The 22,705-nt window shown below is 44.1% G+C and overlaps 2 protein-coding genes across 4 annotated transcripts in view; both read right to left on the reverse strand.

Annotated features, from left to right (window-relative positions):
- LOC145861744 (SANT and BTB domain regulator of class switch recombination) overlaps positions 1–10,333 on the reverse strand; it is a 28,305-nt gene extending 17,972 nt beyond the window's left edge. Inside the window, exons 1-6 of one of the 3 annotated variants that reach the window (XM_082964953.1) lie at positions 10,187–10,333; positions 9,175–9,326; positions 8,336–8,525; positions 2,143–2,233; positions 1,688–1,929; positions 1,382–1,440 (exon numbers count right to left, since the gene is read on the reverse strand). In XM_082964953.1, coding sequence (XP_082821079.1) covers positions 1,382–1,440; positions 1,688–1,929; positions 2,143–2,233; positions 8,336–8,525; positions 9,175–9,324 — 732 coding nt within the window. In that variant the 5' untranslated portion in view covers positions 9,325–9,326; positions 10,187–10,333. The other 2 variants (XM_082964952.1, XM_082964951.1) reach the window with 2 other exon arrangements.
- Positions 10,334–10,507: 174 nt separating this feature from the next.
- LOC145861745 (peroxisomal membrane protein PEX13-like) lies at positions 10,508–20,894 on the reverse strand. The gene is made up of 4 exons (XM_082964954.1): positions 20,593–20,894; positions 19,355–20,118; positions 18,937–19,059; positions 10,508–12,314 (listed from the first exon to the last, which is right to left on the reverse strand). Exons 1-4 carry the CDS (start codon positions 20,667–20,669, stop codon positions 11,914–11,916), a joined length of 1,365 nt encoding a protein of 454 aa, XP_082821080.1. The 5' UTR covers positions 20,670–20,894; the 3' UTR covers positions 10,508–11,913.
- Between the last annotated feature and the right edge of the window lie 1,811 nt (positions 20,895–22,705).

Genomic DNA, 22,705 nt, shown 5'->3' on the forward strand with positions numbered 1-22,705 from the left:
TCCACCTATGAGAGGTCAACAGGTGACAGTACAGTATACACTCCTCCACCTATGAGAGGTCAACATGTGACAGTACAGTATACACTCCTCCACCTATGAGAGGTCAACATGTGACAGTACAGTATACACTCCTCCACCTATGAGAGGTCAACATGTGACAGTACAGTATACACTCCTCCACCTATGAGAGGTCAACATGTGACAGTACAGTATACACTCCTCCACCTATGAGAGGTCAACAGGTGACAGTACAGTATACACTCCTCCACCTATGAGAGGTCAACATGTGACAGTACAGTATACACTCCTCCACCTATGAGAGGTCAACATGTGACAGTACAGTGCTATACACTCCTCCACCTATGAGAGGTCAACATGTGACTGAATACACTCCTCCACCTATGAGAGGTCAACATGTGACAGTACAGTATACACTCCTCCACCTATGAGAGGTCAACATGTGACAGTACAGTATACACTCCTCCTCCTATGAGAGGTCAACATGTGACAGTACAGTATACACTCCTCCACCTATGAGAGGTCAACAGGTGACAGTACAGTATACACTCCTCCACCTATGAGAGGTCAACATGTGACAGTACAGTATACACTCCTCCACCTATGAGAGGTCAACATGTGACAGTACAGTATACACTCCTCCACCTATGAGAGGTCAACAGGTGACAGTACAGTATACACTCCTCCACCTATGAGAGGTCAACATGTGACTGAATACACTCCTCCACCTATGAGAGGTCAACAGGTGACAGTACAGTATACACTCCTCCACCTATGAGAGGTCAACATGTGACAGTACAGTGCTATACACTCCTCCAGCTGAAAGACAGGTCAACTTAAATAGGTCATTGAGTTTGTTCAATGCCTTGGAAGTCATGTGTCACTTACTTGCAATAAAAGTAACATGTTACAATTCTAAAAACAATTGTAATGGTAACCATGCAACAGGAAGTGAAGCGTTCCAAAGGCCCTTCGTTTTCTGTTTGAGACTAAAGTGAAGAGTGAAGCCTATTTGCCTAATTAGCTTATTGGTTTTCAGTTTTTTTCTTGAGTGCTATTTTATTCAACGACCAACAAAACCTTGCTGGTTCATTTACTGTAGCAGAGAGGAAGAGGCGAAGTGAGAAGTTTCACTCCTCGCCCCCCCAAAAAAAAAAAAACATTTAAATATTTATTTTTTTAAATTAAATCGGTCCAAAATATTTTATTTTGTTGTAAAAGGTTCCCAAATAGCCTTTTTCCCCAATGTCAGTTCAGCCACTTTGCGTTGGTTCTTCAGCTACAACAGAAAACCAGGGCCCCCGAAACGTACGCTACATGGGAACCGGCATAGCAGCCCAGTTCCCTCCATTACAACACTTACTAACGTGTCCATCTTCAAGAACTCGGAGGAGATGAGGATCGAGATCACATTGCTGGGCTCTGTAACCACACAACCAACAAACACCACGTAACCAACCAATGTTAGCACACAACCAACAAACACCACATACCGACCAAACACACTGCCAGGCCAAGCAACAAGCACACCACTATTGGTGAACACAGCATTGGCGTCTCCATGGTTATCATTTGCCAGGCCCAGGTAAGTGATGGTATAGTATTGTACAAGCATCAGTGTATGTAGCTACAGTACGTATGATGCGAGAGCATATATTAAATTCTTTACCGAGCTTTGGTTTGTCATTGTTGCCATCGATGGCCATTTTGTGCCTCTTGACGTAGTTCATGAGCCAGTCGAAGATCTGCACGTCACAGTGTACAGAGATGTCCACCTCCTCCCAGCGCTGGGGGTCAACAGAGAGGTACTCAGCAAAGTAACGCATCTCGTTGATCAGAAGGTCACGGGGACACATGAAGTCCTGCTTCAGGTTCTTAGCCTCGTCACACACGTGGATCACCATATTGGGCCTGTGTGGGGAGAGACATACAGAGATACAGACAGGCAGGCAGACACACACACACAGAGGAATAACTCTTGATTTTTGTATTAGAGTACATTTGAGTATTTGTTAGCAGACTAAGTTCTTGATCCTGCTCTATGAAACTCTTTGATCACCTTGACTTGAGCTGGACTGGTTAACAGTGTATTTCTGTTTGACGGTAGTTAGACCAGGCACTCACCCTTTCCCATCCTGGGGCTTCTCGCCCTCCTCTGCAGACTCCCTGCTCTCTTTCTCCACCGAGCTACCTCTTGAAGGGTTCACCGCCAGGCCTGGAGAGTGGATACACCAAACAAGACTGTGTAGCTCACTGAACTAAAGCCTAGATATTCAGACATGAAGAGTCTTCAGGTCTTACTGCCTGCTACACTGGATGCAGAACTTTGGCATCTTGACTGGCTGCATCACTGCTTGGTATGGCAACTGCACCGCCCTCGATCACAAGGACGCTACAGAGGGTGGTGCGGACGGCCCAGTACATCACTGGGGCTGAGCTCCCTGCCATCCAGGACCTATATACCCCAGCCATAGACTGTTCTCTCTGCTACTGCACGGCAAGCGGTACCGGAGCACCAAGTCTGGGACTAAAAGGTACCTGAACAGCTTCTACCCCCAAACCATATGACTGCTGAACAGGTAATCAAATGGTTACTTGGACTATTTGCATTGAGCCTTATACACTGGCTTTGTGCACACTCACTGGACTCCACACACACACATAGACACTTATCTATCCTGATTGTCTAGTCACTTTTACCCCTACCTACATGTACATATTACCTCAACTACCTCATACCCCTGCACATTGACTCAGTACCAGTACTCCTTGTATATAGCCTCATTATTATAATACTATAGGGGTACTGGTCCTCCTTGTATATAACCTCATTATTATAATACTACAGGAGTACGGGTCCTCCTTGTATATAGCCTCATTATTATAATACTACAGGGGTACTGGTACTCCTTGTATATAACCTCATTATTATAATACTACAGAGGTACTGGTACTCCTTGTATATAGCCTCATTATTATAATACTACAGGGGTACTGGTCCTCCTTGTATATAGCCTCATTATTATAATACTACAGGGGTACTAGTACTCCTTGTATACAGCATCATTATTATAATACTACAGGGGTACTGGTCCTCCTTGTATATAGCCTCATTATTATAATACTACAGGAGTACTGGTCCTCCTTGTATATAGCCTCATTATTATAATACTACAGGGGTACTGGTACTCCTTGTATATAGCCTCATTATTATAATACTACAGGGGTACTAGTACTCCTTGTATATAACCTCATTATTATAATACTACAGGGGTACTGGTACTCCTTGTATATAGCCTCATTATTATAATACTACAGGGGTACTAGTACTCCTTGTATATAACCTCATTATTATAATACTACAGGAGTACTGGTACTACTTGTATATAGCCTCATTATTATAATACTACAGGAGTACTGGTCCTCCTTGTATATAGCCTCATTATTATAATACTACAGGGGTACTAGTACTCCTTGTATATAGCCTCATTATTATAATACTACAGGAGTACTGGTCCTCCTTGTATATAGCCTTATTATTATAATACTACAGGAGTACTGGTCCTCCTTGTATATAGCCTCATTATTATAATACTACAGGGGTACTTGTACTCCTTGTATATAACCTCATTATTATAATACTACAGGGGTACTAGTACTCCTTGTACAGTGAGGGAAAAAAGTATTTGATCCCCTGCTGATTTTGCACGTTTGCCCACTGACAAAGAAATGATCAGTCTATAATTTTAATGGTAGGTTTATTTGAACAGTGAGAGACAGAATAACAACAACAAAAAATCCAGAAAAACGCATGTCAAAAATGTTATAAAATGATTTGCATTTTAATGAGAGAAATAAGTATTTGACCCCTCTGCAAAACATGACTTAGTACTTGGTGGCAAAACCCTTGTTGGCAATCACAGAGGTCAGACGTTTCTTGTAGTTGGCCACCAGGTTTGCACACATCTCAAGAGGGATTTTGTCCCACTCCTCTATGCAGATCTTCTCCAAGTCATTAAGGTTTCGAGGCTGACGTTTGGCAACTCGAACCTTCAGCTCCCTCCACAGATTTTCTATGGGATAAATGTCTGGAGACTGGCTATGCCACTCCAGGACCTTAATGGGCTTCTTCTTGAGCCACTCCTTTGTTGCCTTGGCCGTGTGTTTTGGGTCATTGTCATGCTGGAATACCCATCCACGACCCATTTTCAATGCCCTGGCTGAGGGAAGGAGGTTCTCACCCAAGATTTGACGGTACATGGCCCCGTCCATCGTCCCTTTGATGCGGTGAAGTTGTCCTGTCCCCTTAGCAGAAAAACACCCCTAAAGCATAATGTTTCCACCTCCATGTTTGACGGTGGGGATGGTGTTCTTGGGGTCATAGGCAGCATTCCTCCTCCTCCAAACACGGCGAGTTGAGTTGATGCCAAAGAGCTCCATTTAGGTCTCATCTGACCACAACACTTTCACCCAGTTGTCCTCTGAATCATTCAGATGTTCTTTGGCAAACTTCAGACGGGCATGTATATGTGCTTTCTTGAGCAGGGGGGCCTTGCGGGCGTTGCAGGATTTCAGTCTTTCACGGCGTAGTGTGTTACCAATTGGTTTCTTGGTGACTATGGTCCCAGCTGCCTTGAGATCATTGACAAGATCATCCGTGTAGTTCTGGGCTGATTCCTCACCGTTCTCATGATCATTGCAACTCCACGAGGTGAGAACTTGCATGGAGCCCCAGGCTGAGGGAGATTGACAGTTCTTTTGTGTTTATTCCATTTGCGAATAATCGCACCAACTGTTGTCACCTTCTCACCAAGCTGCTTGGCGATGGTCTTGTAGCCCATTCCAGCCTTGTGTAGGTCTACAATCTTGTCCCTGACATCCTTGGAGAGCTCTTTGGTCTTGGCCATGGTGGAGAGTCTGGAATCTGATTGATTGATTGCTTCTGTGGACAGGTGTCTTTTATACAGGTAACAAACTGAGATTAGGAGCACTCCCTTTAAGAGTGTGCTCCTAATCTCAGCTCGTTACCTGTATAAAAGACACCTGGGAGCCAGAAATCTTTCTGATTGAGAGGGGGTCAAATACTTATTTTTCTCATTAAAATGCAAATCAATTTATAACATTATTGACATGCGTTTTTCTGGATATTTTTGTTGTTATTCTGTCTCTCACTGTTCAAATAAACCTACCATTAAAATTAGACTGATAATTTCTTTGTCAGTGGGCAAATGTACAAAATCAGCAGGGGATCAAATACTTTTTTCCCTCACTGTATATAGCCTCATTATTATAATACTACAGGGGTACTGGTCCTCCTTGTATATAGCCTCATTATTATAATACTACAGGGGTACTAGTACTCCTTGTATATAGCCTCATTATTATAATACTACAGGGGTACTGGTCCTCCTTGTATATAACCTCATTATTATAATACTACAGGAGTACTGGTCCTCCTTGTATATAGCCTCATTATTATAATACTACAGGGGTACTGGTCCTCCTTGTATATAGCCTCATTATTATAATACTACAGGAGTACTGGTACTCCTTGTATATAGCCTCATTATTATAATACTACAGGGGTACTAGTACTCCTTGTATATAGCCTCATTATTATAATACTACAGGAGTACTGGTACTCCTTGTATATAGCCTTATTATTATAATACTACAGGAGTACTGGTCCTCCTTGTATATAGCCTCATTATTATAATACTACAGGAGTACTGGTACTCCTTGTATATAGCCTCATTATTATAATACTACAGGGGTACTGGTCCTCCTTGTATATAGCCTCATTATTATAATACTACAGGAGTACTGGTACTCCTTGTATATAGCCTCATTATTATAATACTACAGGGGTACTAGTACTCCTTGTATATAGCCTCATTATTATAATACTACAGGGGTACTAGTACTCCTTGTATATAGCCTCATTATTATAATACTACAGGAGTACTGGTACTCCTTGTATATAGCCTCATTATTATAATACTACAGGAGTACTGGTACTACTTGTATACAGCATCATTATTATAATACTACAGGAGTACTGGTCCTCCTTGTATATAGCCTTATTATTATAATACTACAGGAGTACTGGTCCTCCTTGTATATAGCCTCATTATTATAATACTACAGGAGTACTGGTACTCCTTGTATATAGCCTCATTATTATAATACTACAGGGGTACTAGTACTCCTTGTATATAGCCTCATTATTATAATACTACAGGAGTACTGGTCCTCCTTGTATATAACCTCATTATTATAATACTACAGGAGTACTGGTCCTCCTTGTATATAGCCTCATTATTATAATACTACAGGAGTACTGGTGCTCCTTGTATATAGCCTCATTATTATAATACTACAGGAGTACTGGTCCTCCTTGTATATAGCCTCATTATTATAATACTACAGGAGTACTGGTCCTCCTTGTATATAGCCTCATTATTATAATACTACAGGAGTACTGGTCCTCCTTGTATATAACCTCATTATTATAATACTACAGGAGTACTGGTCCTCCTTGTATATAGCCTCATTATTATAATACTACAGGGGTACTGGTCCTCCTTGTATATAGCCTCATTATTATAATACTACAGAGGCACTGGTCCTCCTTGTATATAGCCTCATTATTATAATACTACAGGAGTACTGGTCCTCCTTGTATATAGCCTCATTATTATAATACTACAGGAGTACTGGTCCTCCTTGTATATAGCCTCATTATTATAATACTACAGGAGTACTGGTACTCCTTGTATATAGCCTCATTATTATAATACTACAGGGGTACTGGTCCTCCTTGTATATAGCCTTATTTTCTGTTATTTATTGTGTTACTATTTTCTATTTGCAAATGTTCTTACTTTTTAACTCTGCATTGTTGGGAAAGGGTTGGTAGGTAAGCATTTCAGAGTGAAGTGTACACCTGTTGTATTCTGCGCATGTGACAAATTACATTTGATTCGATTTTTAGTTGAGACGCTCCTATTCATTGAGTGCGAGACGCTCCTATTCATTTAGTGCGAGACGCTCCTATTCATTGAGTGCGAGACGCTCCTATTCATTGAGTGCGAGACGCTCCTATTCATTGAGTGCGAGACGCTCCTATTCATTGAGTGCGAGACGCTCCTATTCATTGAGTGCGAGACGCTCCTATTCATTGAGTGCGAGACGCTCCTATTCATTGAGTGCGAGACGCTCCTATTCATTGAGTGCGAGACGCTCCTATTCATTGAGTGCGAGACGCTCCTATTCATTGAGTGCGAGACGCTCCTATTCATTGAGTGCGAGACGCTCCTATTCATTGAGTGCGAGACGCTCCTATTCATTGAGTGCGAGACGCTCCTATTCATTGAGTGCGAGACGCTCCTATTCATTGAGTGCGAGACGCTCCTATTCATTGAGTGCGAGACGCTCCTATTCATTGAGTGCGAGACGCTCCTATTCATTGAGTGCGAGACGCTCCTATTCATTGAGTGCGAGACGCTCCTATTCATTTAGTGCGAGACGCTCCTATTCATTTAGTGCGAGACGCTCCTATTCATTTAGTGCGAGACGCTCCTATTCATTTAGTGCGAGACGCTCCTATTCATTTAGTGCGAGACGCTCCTATTCATTTAAATGGAACTCTGTTTCTATTTCCAAGATGTCCAGTCGCGGCTCAAACCCAGAACACCAGGATAAAATGGCTCGCACTCTGATCACGCTGGTACATTTTTTTACTGCATTTGGGACGCCCCAGCAGCTCCTACGTTAGGCAGGCTGACCCCCAGCAGCTCCTACGTTAGGCAGGCTGACCCCCAGCAGCTCCTACGTTAGGCAGGCTGACCCCCAGCAGCTCCTACGTTAGGCAGGCTGACCCCCAGCAGCTCCTACGTTAGGCAGGCTGACCCCCAGCAGCACCTACGTTAGGCAGGCTGACCCCCAGCAGCTCCTACGTTAGGCAGGCTGACCCCCAGCAGCTCCTACGTTAGGCAGGCTGAACCCCAGCAGCTCCTACGTTAGGCAGGCTGACCCCCAGCAGCTCCTACGTTAGGCAGGCTGACCCCCAGCAGCTCCTACGTTAGGCAGGCTGACCCCCAGCAGCTCCTACGTTAGGCAGGCTGACCCCCAGCAGCTCCTACGTTAGGCAGGCTGATCCCCAGCAGCTCCTACGTTAGGCAGGCTGACCCCCAGCAGCTCCTACGTTAGGCAGGCTGACCCCCAGCAGCTCCTACGTTAGGCAGGCTCGTCATCACAGACATAGTTCCCCAAACCACTACATATGCACTAGCACATCAACACCAGTCAGCCTTACCCGTAACTGAGATGGAGCTCTGATTGGTCCGCGTCTCCCCCACGTCTCCCGTGGTGTCCAATAGTGTGGATTTGATGTAGGTGGACAGCGAGTCCACAGGGGAGGACCCTCCTGCCGTCAGCGCGTTGCATTGGTCGTCCACGTGATGGGACCCTCCCGTGCTCTTCAGCTCCTCGAACCTCTGCGCACACTGAAGGTAGGCACGACAACCACCATGGCAACCATGTCACTACTACACCATGACAACAACAACCCTCAGACCACATCATCTTGGTTCCTGTGACCCCTGTACAACATTCAACAGCAGTCCGAACTAAACTAAGCTATAGGACAGCTGACCTAATAAGACATTGGTGGACTCTTCTATTTATCATGTGACACACTTGTACAAGTGCAATGGAAATGTGTTTCTGGCATATCCCACCTCCCCCTGAAACAGACGTGGACAGTGGGGTCAAGTCTAGGGTCACCATTTTCCAGCACCCCCGGAGCAATTGCGGTTAAGTGCCTTGCTCAAGGGCACAGCGACAGATTTTTCACCTTGTCGGCTCTAGGATTCGAACTTTAGATTACTGGCTCAACACTCTTACCTCGAGGCTACCTGCCACGCCAAACAGTGACCATAGGGAGTTGGTAAGACAACACAGACAGATCTCAGACCAGGCTAATAGCCTTTTACGATCTCTCCTTAGTGGGAGCAGTGGTTAGCAAGCTTGCCTACAGACTGGGAGACCCGGGTTCGTCATCCACAAGAGGTGTTGCACTGTAGCCGTTAGCTACTATAGCTTCAATCAATCAATATGTTTATTGTCCCAATTTGCAGTGCATGTAGCGCTTACCTCCTTGGGTGTGAAGCCAGGGACCAGCATGGCCACGTTGTCCCAGTTGATGGGCTGTGGAACACTCCAGAGAGAGCTCAGCACCATGTCCAGGACCAGCAGGTTGTTGTCATTGGGAAAGTTGTTGTTCAGGGTGCAGTAACGACTCATGTCTGTCAGCAGTTAAGGGTGAGAGATGTCAAGGTTGACTCAGTGATATGACATTATCATACATTATTACATCTGAAGGGTGAGAGAGATCAGAGCATTATTCTGTTAAAGGTAGACTCAGTGATATGACACCATCATACAAAGGTGGAGGTCACTTTATCCTCACAGAAAGCTGCGGTTTCTTCAATCAACAATAGTAAATGGGACTGTCTACTTGACATAGATACATAAGAATAACAAGAGCATGTATAGAAAGCCTTGACATCCAACAGCATCTCTAAACCAAATTCTGGAATAGGCTACTCCTACTTTGTCCCACCATTGTCACTGTCATTGAAAAGCTGACTGTCAGTAGCATACGCGGTGAACAGCGCACACACATACTTTTGGCTACGTCGATGATCTTCTTGCAACAAGGATGGATTCTCCTCCCTTGGAATGCCCCTTTGTCTTTGGCTGTAGTCGAACTGCCCAACGCTAATTTAATGGCATTTTTGTCAGACGCTTATTCTAGCAAGCTAGCTACCTACAGTGCACATCACTGCACTAGAAGCTAAATACGATACGTTTGTATTATAGTTCCACAACACTTGTAGTATCTAGTTGGCTGTACGGTTATCTTGCATCTTATTGATTCAATGATGACACCTGATTCTTCTGTGGTCCGGATGATAGGACGTTCGGTGTACAGGAGCCGTCATCCACTTCTAACGCTAATGCTACTACCTAGCTAGCTATAAGTACACTCTCTCTGCAGTATCATCCCGGCAACGATTTGATGGACAGACAAGACATTCAATCAGCATTGCATACGGGATGGAAACACCCTAAAACTTTCGGTAATGACGTTTAGATAACGAACCGCCAGTCGTTGCAACGTCCCCAAATCTTCTTCTCCTGCTGCGTTGATTCCGTTTTTCTGGTGCCGCAGTGCAGCAGCGGTTCCGCGTCCCGGGGTTGCTTAGCGACAGAAGTGCCCTTTTCCACGAAGGGAAATGATTTTGTATCCAACAGGTGTGTAACCACGTGTTTAACCTTGTTATAATGGACGCATTACATTTACAAAACAATTAACATCCAACGATATTAAACTAAACAGGTTAATTAAGTTAGCCATTTATTTTTGCCATGTGATGTGTATAATACATTTTTCATTTGTTAGTAAGAAAAAGCCAACGGCCACTTGAGGTTTTGGAAATGTTTATTTCCAAAATAATTGTATTTACATAATTACAGTTTTTCAGGAGAGTAAGGACTAAAACTGACACTGAAACACCCCAAGATGAGGACCGGCTATTTCAGTTCTTACACAAATGCATTGAACAAAACTTATTGATTTAATACATCTTGATGGTTCAATTTTCCAAGTTCAAAACTTCACTTTGAATATTTAGGACATTTTACAGGACATCTAATATATAGTTGGACCATTCCCGAATTTCAAACATTTTACAACCATATTAACACCGATTAAAAACCAAGTCAATCCTTCCATTGGAACCAAATGTGAACCTTGATAGTCATTTATCCATAGAAATAGAATGACTAGAAAGAGGGTCTCCAAGTCAATGATGACATATTAGGTGGACTGGTAGACATTGAGTGTACCCATGCCTAGGTTTAAAATATTCCCATCTTCAACCTAGACCCATGCCAGGAAGTACAAGTAGGAAGTGTACCCTTCAATTGGGGCTGTGATGTCAACTCAACTGACATTACAAAAAATATACATTCCATTGCATGAGCCACATCAGCAAGCCTCATTTGAATAAATGTTTTACATTACCATGGCAACCCAGCAGTTGATAGAACATCCCAAAATACCATGGAAATGATTGAGTCACAATCAGGCAGCCATTGCGAGTGTACCCATGAGTTTACCAGTCAAATTGCCAGGGTTAGAGCTTCCAAGCCCGTTCTATTCCCATGAATTTATCTTTAAATATCAAACCAACGACATTAACTTGGAACAAAACGGTGAATTTCAGAAACATAATATTATGGCTTTGTCCTGTCAACGTCAAACGATGCAATATTCTACCAAATATTTGCATAATCTCTTAGCGTACTTAATTTGATCTTAATGTACTCATTCACTTAATTAAATAAATCTATATCAAAAACATTTAAATATGCATCATTATTGGGCTAAAATGTAGTGTGACCGTACTGACAAGGCTGGTACAGGATAGGTATAGGTTGGTTTGGATAACCACTGACAAGACATCCAAACCAAGACAGTGTTCTGGAAACACTCATACCCAGATAATGTTCTAGAAACACTCATACCCAGATAATGTTCTAGAAACACTCATACCCAGATAATGTTCTAGAAACACTCATATCCAGATGTCTGACAGATAACCCCTTTCTTTATCCAGGTACTCAATACCTCATATACCAACCTCACTAATTGCTTCCAGGCAGATTAAATGTCAAACCAAAGCCACTGAATTTTGAACATGAATCACCTTCTGGATGTAGATCAAGTGGTTCCCCACCGCTGGACGTGACCGAGCTATACAGAACAGCTCATCAACAAACCACGTACAGCCTCAATGGATGTGTGGGAAAACACTAAGTCAGACATCACAGGTCAATCTTCTCTGGTATGGTGAGCACTGTGCTTGAAGCTGGAGTGGTGCTGGACACTACACCCAGACCCAGGCTGCTGTAACCAGCTGGTGTTTCCCTATACACGCACTCCAGCAGCTCCTCTGGGATAGTTACTGGGACGGCTTCAGCTGGGCCTAAAAACAAGCCTGGGGCTACAGTTGGCACTGGACCCGTAGCCTGGTTAGGCTGGGGGGCTTGAAGGGTGGTGCCCAGTGGGTTCCCTGGCTGGGGCTGAACCTGGGCCAGCCTCTCCAGCTCAGCGTGCTTCCTGCCTCTCCTCTTCCCCAGGACCTTGACGTAGTTGGCAGGTATGAGGCCTGTGGTCTGGCCGTCTACACTGGCCAGCAGCCACCCACGCACCCTGGGTTGATGCTCTGCACACAGGGGAGAGAGAGGATAGAACATGGTCATTTAGCAGTATGTAACCCATTCTGAATGGCGTTCTGTTGACCTGCCTGCTACAGTGCTAGCTTTCTTCCTCCCAAGGCCTCCAGCACTCTTTCCCCCTGATCACATATATTGTGGTAACCGCAGTACTTCATTTCTAAATCGGAAGGTGCTGGAACAAAAATGAGTGCAAGAGAGAAGGAGGGGGCTCCGAGGTACCAGAGCACATGAGAAAAAAATGAAATAAGTAACCAACAATGCAGCAGATAAATCATACTGGTATACGCACAGCAGAAAACCCCCAAAACCCATCGATTTAAGATGTCTTTGGTAAATAATTGATCTAGGCCTACTGCAAAATTAAACAAACTCTAGTAATCGTCTCTAAGTGTGGACCCTACCTCCTTGTTATCTCGTCATTGTGGTTTTACCAGGGCTGCTGTCTACGTCAATTCTCCCCCATCTCGTTTCTCAAGTCTGCGTTACACACACACAGATATTTCCACCTGCGGTGACATCACAATGGTGACACTGTAGGAGGGATAACCCCAGAGAGAACCCAGAGTATAATGTTGACTGTTAAACAATAAATTATTTCACTTTTGTTTATTATCTATTTCACTTGCTGAGAGAGAGAGAGAGAGAGAGAACCCAGAGAGAGAGAGAGAGAGAGAGAGAGAACCCAGAGAGAGAGAGAGAACCCAGAGAGAGAGAGAGAGAGAGAGAACCCAGAGAGAGAGAGAGAGAGAGAGAACCCAGAGAGAGAGAGAGAGAGAGAGAGAACCCAGAGAGAGAGAGAGAGAGAGAGAACCCAGAGAGAGAGAGAGAGAGAGAGAAGAACCCAGAGAGAGAGAGAGAGAGAGAGAACCCAGAGAGAGAGAGAGAGAGAGAGAGAACCCAGAGAGAGAGAGAGAGAGAGAGAGAACCCAGAGAGAGAGAGAGAGAGAGAGAGAGAGAGAGAGAGAGAGAGAGAGAGAGAGAGAACCCAGAGAGAGAGAGAGAGAGAGAGAGAACCCAGAGAGAGAGAGAGAGAGAGAGAACCCAGAGAGAGAGAGAGAGAGAGAGAACCCAGAGAGAGAGAGAGAGAGAGAGAACCCAGAGAGAGAGAGAGAGAGAGAACCCAGAGAGAGAGAGAGAGAGAGAACCCAGAGAGAGAGAGAGAGAGAGAACCCAGAGAGAGGGAGAGAGAGAGAACCCAGAGAGAGGGAGAGAGAGAGAACCCAGAGAGAGGGAGAGAGAGAGAACCCAGAGAGAGGGAGAGAGAGAGAACCCAGAGAGAGGGAGAGAGAGAACCCAGAGAGAGGGAGAGAGAGAACCCAGAGAGAGGGAGAGAGAGAACCCAGAGAGAGGGAGAGAGAGAACCCAGAGAGAGGGAGAGAGAGAACCCAGAGAGAGGGAGAGAGAGAACCCAGAGAGAGGGAGAGAGAGAACCCAGAGAGAGGGAGAGAGAGAACCCAGAGAGAGAGCGAGAGAGAACCCAGAGAGAGAGAAAGCGTGGGCTGATGTGAAACATGGTCACCGTACGTGTGTGTGGGGGTGTGACACTTTTGGGCTGTCAAAACCGTTAATGTATGTGTATATATGTGTGTGTGGGGGGGGGAGACCTATATCTCTGTGTGTGGATGAGTAGGTCTAAGAGTCTGTGGGTTGAATCTGGGATGTTTCTAACCACCCTATCTAAGCACTAGCTGTGTGTGAGGCTGGGGGAACCTCCCACGTGGCCCATGTCAGAGCCCAAACACTCTGCTACTACGGACCATAGAGAAGGTGTTAAGGGTAGACGTCTTGTAAGACACGCTCTAACGCGCTACTGCACACCCCCCCTATAAGAATGGTCCTGCCCCAGCCAAAGCAGGGGGCAGGATAATTAACGAGGAGTCAACTTGATTTCTCTTTGATCGCACTTAATATCCTTTTTACATTGCAAACAGTGACAATTGTGTTTCATGCCATCAGAAGTGCCTGGCAAGTAGGTTCCAGAACGTAGGCATCCAAAATGAGGTGCCGGATCCTGTTCCTGCAGTCAGGGATTGAAATGAAGGGTGTCCTGTCGTCTCAAGAACGATAAAGTATGTCTGGGACGGTTCTAAACAGACGGTGGGACAGTTGCCAGGACGATAGGCCAGAAAAATATAAAATGCATTCAGTGGTTCCATAGTCAAATGTTTAAACACAAAGACAAGGCTGATGAAACATATCACATGTAGCTTCAAAGATGATCTATGAATACATTTATATTACAAGCACAGCAACGTGTTCACTCGTCTCACCCATTTACATCAATGTTCCAAAACTCTATTACAGGAGAACACCGTTCTCAAACGCGCACCTCATGCCAGCAGTTTTTAATAAAGCGACAGAGATGGCTGTTTCAGCCTAATGGTAGAAATGTAGAAAGGAGGGAATATCTGAAGGTGCAACAATAGGATTGTGTCTTACTGCCTTTGGACAGTAGAAGAAGAAATGCTGGTTTCACTGGCATATCAGGAAATCATAGATTTGTTTTCTATGGTCAGATTTTTTCTGTAGGCTGTTAAAAAGCAAGGGCTATGGAAAACATCCAGGTGTCAAACAATGATATGTTTGCTAGGCATCACATATATAAATTATTTAGGTTATGGAAATAATAGAATATCATTCCAATGTTGGGCAATTAGGCCTATTAGAATGAACATTTAAAGGTGCTGTATGGTGTGCTGGTTCATTTCTGGATTATCAAATGAGGAGAGACAAACTTAACACACAAGTCAGAGTTATACTTAAACTAAATCTTTATTAGTGAAAGCTTTGCAATAGCTGGTTGACGAATCACCCTCAGATGATTCGTTGAGAGCCCCGAGACAAAAGTAAAGGATTTTATAGCTAAGATACACGACGAACAACAGATATAGAGAATGGTCACAAGGTTAAGATCTGTATGAAAGATATCTATAATTCATAGCAGACAGTATCTGCTGTAAAAACAGTTTTCAGTGTATAGAGACCAGAGTCTGGCCCTCCGACTCCAAACTGGAACCATCTCTCCCTGGTACGGTATAGAACAGAAACATTAACTCATGCTCTGGAATGCTCTTTAGGTTTTATCACCCAAAAGACATGGTGAATCTCCTGTCAGTGTTATCTCCCAGAGGCCCATCCTCAGTAGAACACACACAATATATAGAATACTCTATTCTGTTGAATAAAACAACCATTTGATGCAATAAAAGTATTATAACATAATCTTGAAATTTTCCACCATAATGGTCAAACCGACATCTGCATTGGCCGTGCAGCATTTACGGTGAAATGGCCTCTGCAGAAGTCAGAGCATTTATACTTCTTGCACTTCGCTAACATGGCCGGGGACCTTAACGCAGGCAAACTTAAATCCATTCTACCTCATTTCTACCAGCATGTCAAATGTGCAACCAGACAAAAACAAAATTTACTCTAGACCTTTACTCGCCCTCTATTTGGCAAATCTGACCATAATTATATCCTCCTGATTCCTAATTACAAGCAAAAACTAAAGCAGGAAGTACCAGTGACTCGCTCAATACGGAAGTTGTCAGATGACGCGGATGCTACAGGACTGTTTTGTTAGCACAGACTGGAATATGTTCCTGGGATTCATCCAATGGCATTGAGTTGTATACCACCTCAGTCACCGGCTTCATCAAGAAGTGCATTGATGAGATTGGCTCCACAGTGACCATACGTACATATCCCAACCAGAAGCCATGGATTACAGGAAATTTCCGCACCAAGCTAAAGGCTAGAGCTGCCGCTCTCAAGGAGTGGGACACTAATCCGGACACTTAAGAAATTCCGCTACGCCCTCAGACGAACAATCAAACAGGCAAAGCGTCAATACAGGACTGAGATTGAATCCTACTACACCTGCTCTGACGCTTGTCTGATGTGGCACGGCTTGCCACGGACTACAAAGAGAAACCCAGCCGCAAGTAGCCCAGTGACGCGAGCCTACCAGACAGGCTAAATGCCTTTTGAGCTCGCTTCGAGGCAAGCAACACTGAAGCATGTATGAGAGCACCAGCTGTTGCGGACAACTGTGTGATCAGGCTCTCCGTAGCCGATGTAAGTAAGACCTTTTAAACAGGTCAACATTCACAAGGCCGGGGCGGGGGGGCAGACAGATTACCAGGACGTGTACTCAACGCATGCACAGACCAACTGGAAAGTGTTTCCACTGACATTTTCAACATCTCCCTGACCCAGTATATAATGCCTACATGTTGCAAGCAGACCAGTCCCTGTGCCTAAGAACGATATGGTAACCTGCCTAAATGATCATCGCCCCATAACACTCACGTCGGTAGCCATGAAGTGCTTTGAAAGGCTGGTCATGGCTCACATCAACATCATCCCGGGAAACCCTAGACCCGTTCCAATTCACATACCGCCCCAACAGATCATGCAATCTCTATTGCACTCCACACTGCCCTTGCCCACCTGGACAAAAGGAACACCAACGTGAGAATGCTGTTCAGTGACTACAGCTCAGCGTTCAACACCATAGTGCCCACAAAACTCATCACTAAGCTAAGGACCCTGGGACTGAACACCTCCCTCTGCAACTGGATTCTAGACTTCCTGACGGGCTGCCCTGAGGTGGTAAAAGTAGGCAACACCACATCTGCCACGCTGCTCCTCAACACCGGGACCCCTCAAGTGCACGTGCTTAGCCCCCTCCTGCACTCCCTGTTCACCCACGACTGCATGGCCAAGAACGACTCCAACACCATCAAGGTTGCTGACGACAACAGTGGTAGTGTGATCACCGACAATGATGTGAGAGCCTATAGGGAGGAGGTCAAAGTCCTGGTAGTGTAGTGCCAGTCTCCCTCAGGAGCTGATCATGGACAACGGGAAAAAGAGGGCCGAACACGCCCCCATTCACATCGACGGGGCTGTAATGGAGCTGGTCAAGCACTTTAGTGTCCACACCACCAACAAACTAACATGGTCCAAACACACCAAGACAGTCATGAAGAGGGCACGACAACCCCTATTCCCCCTCAGGAGACTGAAAAGATTTGTCATGGGTCCTCAAAAAGTTCAACAGCTGCACCATCGAGAATATCCTGACTGGTTGCAACATTACTACACACAGATCATAAACGTAATGTTAGCTGGCGAGCCAGCCATCTAATGTCAGCTAGCTAGCTAACAGTAAGCTTTAACTTGCAATGAAAACAACTTTGACAAAATTAGAAACATATAATATCTGAAACTGTAGCTAGATGCTTATCCGTCTACATGGATGAACACTTCACGGCAGACTGCAACCCCTTTCATTAAATAAGACGTCCTGTGTCGTTTCCCTTGTCTAATTTAACAATTGTATTCGTATTTACAGATGGCATACAAGTTCGTTATTAAAAGGCACATGAAAGTTCACATGTTGCAGACTGCATTTCTGCCCAAAAAAAACATTTCGATTATTATTATTATTTTTTTTTTTTAAGTTTATGATCTCCTGTTAAGTAGTGACCCGTGACATACATCTAGTTTCTGAAACAGGGTCACCTATAGTATTCTAGAGAATATGGTTGTATCTCACTGACCTGAACCAAACGCATTTCTGCCTCACGCTGCAACACTTCCTGTCTGGGTGTTGCGCGCACATGAAGAGCTGAATGACAGGTTCATTTTTAGAAGTCTTGCGCACAGACATAAAAGTTTGTTTAATTTACTTGAAACGAAAGTCTACCGAAGTGAGACTTGGTCCTTGTGTTTTCTTGGCTATTGACATTGTTTTGTTCACAAGCTAGGTTGTTATTCTATGTTGGAGTTTCAACTGCTAGGGATACTAGTCAGACTATGGTCGGAGTCCAAACACAAAGTAGACAGACAGCCCTCGGCCCTAAACCCTCAGCCTTTGAATGACATTTTACATCGTCACATCCAAGTGTACCTCAGCTATGTTGACTAAATAACACTTCGAGGCCACCAGAGTTTGACACGTGACTACAGTTTGCATTGAATTGTGGGTCATATCAACCCCACAAGCGATCAAATTAGTTCACTCTCTCCCTCGAGCTAAATCGATGGCCGAAGGGGGGGGGGGGGGGGGGGGGGGGGAGTAACGTTTGTGAATTGGACCTCCACTTAAGATGGCAATCAAACTGCATCTGGTTTCGACAGGGATCCCCTGAGGGAAGTGGCTGGGCTGAGGGGGGTAAAATGTCCATGTTTGGACTACAGCCCTCAATCTCACAGGCACAAACAAGACAAGTCCCATTACCACTGTATTTCCGACTACATCGAGTCGCTGACAGTTGATACCTGCAAAAATGAATATTCTTAAACCCTTACCTTTATAATAAAAGGTTCATCTAATACAACCACCGACCGTTTCCTCGTATCGACTAGATGTAGTCTCCGCTCAACTACGTTGATGTGAAGTTACGGACAAACATAGCTGATTCAACTCATCGAAGGCTTGATGACTAGCTAACAAGTTGAATGAGGTGTCCGGGGCTACAAAAAAAATGTAAAAAGGTGAACTGTTGGGGGTACTGGAGGCCTGGAGTTGAGAAACACTGGGTTAGAGCATGGTGCTGGTTGTGGGTTGGATTCCCCCCTCTCCTCCTAGAGTCTTACCTTTAGGAGCCAGGTTGAGCATGTCTCCAGCATTCAGTGAGAGCTCCTCCTCCGACGCAGCTGTGAAGTCATACTCCGCCCTGGCAACCACATGGTCATCCTCCCCACTAGCCCAGTTGGTGACTGCATAGGGATTTAATAAATCAAAATGTAATTATATAGTCCCCGTAGGGAATATTAATGAAGTAAAAATGTAAAAGACATCCTTTTGGTAAGGTGCTGACTAACGTAACAAACAAAAAATGTATGTAGCACACTTCTCTTTCTTATGAGCATACACAGAGACAGATTAGCAGTGTATGTTCAGATTAACCCTGACCCATCTGTTTGAGGTCACGAAACTGTAGTTAACAGACAGGCAGTCAGAGTGACAAAGGATATTCAGGAGAGCCCACACACAGACATTAAGGGGCCTCACCACTCTCCTCGGGCCCCTGGGCGGAGCTCAGCAGCTTCCAGATGAGATAGGGCCCTCCTAGGACCACGGCCAGAAAAAGGAATATGGGCCACGACTTCACCGCTCCGGCTCTGGGGTCTTCCATTGCAGCTCCAGCCCCTCTGGTCGCAAGAACAGCTCCTTCACTGTCTGCCCACAGGTCCTCCACCTCACCGTCCCGCCTCAGCCCCAGCATTCTCTGTATGCGGTGGTACAGGTAGCGCAGGGTGCGCACCAGGGCGAAGGCCGACAGAACCTTGGTAAAGTGCATCCGTAACCGTGTCAGGTGATTGGCTACATCCAGCACGGCTCGGAAGCTGTTATAGACGGCCGAAAAGGTGGCGTCCATCATCATGCTGACCGAGGTGAAGGCCTGGACGATGCTCTCGATGGACTGGAAGGCGCCGCGACTGCTTTCCTCTGCCTGTTGGACAAACCGACTGGGCGCCACGTCTTCACCACCGGTTTGGCCGAAGCGGCTGTAGCCCAGGCTCCCACGGAGCCCCCCTCCCATGCCATAGCCACCACTGTAGGGGCTGTAGGGGCTGTATGCTCCGCTGTAGAGGCTGGAGCTACCATAGGGGTTGTATGAAGAGCCAGGGAAGGAGCCGTAGGAGGGACGGTAGGACTGGATGGACTGGACAGGGCGAGGGGGGACGGGGGGAACCATGCGGGTCAAGACGGGAGGACCGGCGGGACCAGAGAGGCCGGAGGTGGAGGGACCTGGTGGGGCAAAGTCAGTCGACCTGGTGGATGGGAAAGAGGGCGTAACTTATAAAACAGTGTGAATATTCAATTCAATCACGTGTTCGTGTTGTCAAAATGTTAAAAATAAAACGCCTCAAAACGAGTTTCCTTTGGTTTCGTAGTTAAAGAGAAGTATGAGCAATCTATTAGTGTTGCAATGGGTTACGTCTCTATTAGCTAACGTTAGCTAGTAACACAACAAAGGACATGCCAGTCACAGGTAACGACGTTAGCTACATTGGAACCCAGTGGGCACTTGTGATTGAGTTATTATCTAATAACAGTCCAATACTAAACTATCGTCAAATATAGAAATCTAGCTAGTTCTGGCCGTTAGGCAAACGCAAAACAACAAGCTCCGACCTAGTTAGGGTCTCGGCCTAGCCCTAAATTAGAAGCTAACGCTAGCTAGCTAACTCATACATAGTTAGTCCATAGACAACAACTCATCAAGTAAGCAATAACTTGCTAACCGATAGTTAACTGGTGCACTCATGGCTGTTCCTGGAATCCGTCTTTCCCACGGTTTAGGAGGAGGCTGCGATGCCATCGTACAAATTGTCTGAAGTTACACCGTTTTTAACCGTTTTCCCTTCACTTCCCCGTAGTAACTAGCAAATTGCTAGCTATCTAGCTCCATGGCTGGCTCCTGTTTGCCAGACCAAAATAATCAATAAGACGATACAGAAAACGTTTTAAACAATACATAATTGGTTTAAAAGGATAAAGCCAGAGAGGATTTCTTTTATAACGCATTTTATATTGTATTTTCATTCTTGCTGGGCAAGTTTAACGTCTCTGAAGTCAGCAACTTTGTTGTATCTTTTCGGCGTTGATTAGTAGAGTCTAGAGGGCTTTGGCTCCATTGCATTATTCCGTCCCAAGTCGTCCTGAGGCGGATGGAAATAACACTAAAGTATCAAAGATGAGGTGGGACAGTTTTTTCAAATGAGAGAACTGGGAGCGAAAATACGCAACACCATTGGTGTATTTGACTGACAGAACCAATACTAATACAACATTTACCAAATTTATTGTCAAATGATCTCAATCGTTACATTTTTTTTAATATAAAACGAGGTCTATTTTTTTTTAAACATAGATCATTGTATTATTTATGATATTCTGAATGTCAGACTGCTATTTTACTTTGCTGTTAACAATGCAAAAAAATCGAGACAATACTAATACTGTCCAGAGAACTGTATTGTTTCCCTAGACATTTTAAAAATCAAACAGACAGAATTCATATGTAGAAATAACATTTATTTCAATAAACAGGAATCAAATTACAGAGATAAAGATTAAGGGCTTGTTTAGATTGAACCAATTTCAAAGATTGTTTATTTCACTTTACCTTGTTTAAGAAAACAATAAATGGGGTAGTTAAAAAAAAACAAGTATGATCAAGTTATACATACTGTACATTCCCCTTTCCTGTCCTCCATTAGAAAACCAAACTAATAAATGTTAAAGTGCGTATGAATAGATCATTATGTGATTTAGTACTGAAATGCATCCCAAAAGGCTTTAGTAGGTTGACATGGGGGAAAAAAGAATTCTGCCGTTTCAATATCTGATTAACAAAAAACACAATGGTTAAAGTCAAAGTTGAATCTCTGTCTTATGAAATCATTACATGGGTAAATGTCATTCATTGTTTTGAGATCAAGTTCTTTAGCTTTAGGTGATAAAGGAAAATGATCTAGTTCTTATTCTGACGATAGAACTTCTAGTGAAGTCTTGTAACATATTTCATTTTCAAAGGTGAAGGGAAACGCTCTGCAGTAAGATTTGTTCTTCAGATTAACATTTATAAGGATAGCTAATAACTCAGCCGTAAGAATGAACAGTAATGGTGAGCTGGGACATCCTTGACGAATTCCTCTCTTCACGTCAAATCATTTAGATGTTCCATGTTGAAGAGATACTGAACTATTATTACCATCATATAACATTCCAATCACCTTTACACCGTTTTCACCTAAACCTACATATTCCAGTGTTTGTAACATACATGGGTGTTCAATCATATCAAAAGCTTTATAAAAATAAATGAAATAAAAAATAAAACTATCATCATCAATCATATGTCTGTAATATAATAGGTCAGATTGAGTATCACTTATTATTAATGTCATGCCCTCTTTCAGTCTGTTAATAATCACATAGGTAAACACCCCTTGTCATCTAAATGAAGTCATCTACATTAAGTCATCTACATTAAAGTCACAGGGCACAGATTGTCTTTATATATCATCTTTACCAGATTTAGGTATAATAGGTGTAAACCCTTGTTTCCTAGTTGGTATCAGACCATTATTTTGTTGGGGACCCTCCCCCCTCCAAGCGGGACCCCCCCCCCTGACTGCAGAGAGAGGCTCATTATTACAGCAATTTTATAAAACAATTATCCAGTTTTACTTATTTTATTTATTATTTTGCAATAGGGCAGAGAAAGTATTTTGCAGTTTTAAAGCTAATTTCCTGCAATTTTAGTGGGGGCCCCTGAATATCAGGGCCCCTGGGCACGTGCTCTGTGTGCACGGTCCATAGCTAGCTAGACTAACTAAAAATGTTCAGTGA

Source organism: Salmo salar, chromosome 18 (genome assembly GCF_965601325.2).
Source record: "Salmo salar chromosome 18, fSalSal1, whole genome shotgun sequence".
In the NCBI taxonomy this organism is placed as follows: Eukaryota; Metazoa; Chordata; class Actinopteri; order Salmoniformes; family Salmonidae; genus Salmo; species Salmo salar.

Bases quoted from the DNA above. Each gene is read 5' to 3' on its own strand.
- LOC145861745 (XM_082964954.1), bottom strand. From the start codon at position 20,669: ATGGCATCGCAGCCTCCTCCTAAACCGTGGGAAAGACGGATTCCAGGA. The intron at 20,119-20,592 runs GTTAGCAAGTTA...CCCATCCACCAG, and splicing joins AGTGCACCAGTTAACTATCG to GTCGACTGACTTTGCCCCAC. The intron at 12,315-18,936 runs GTAAGACTCTAG...CCCTGTGTGCAG, and splicing joins GCTCAACCTGGCTCCTAAAG to AGCATCAACCCAGGGTGCGT.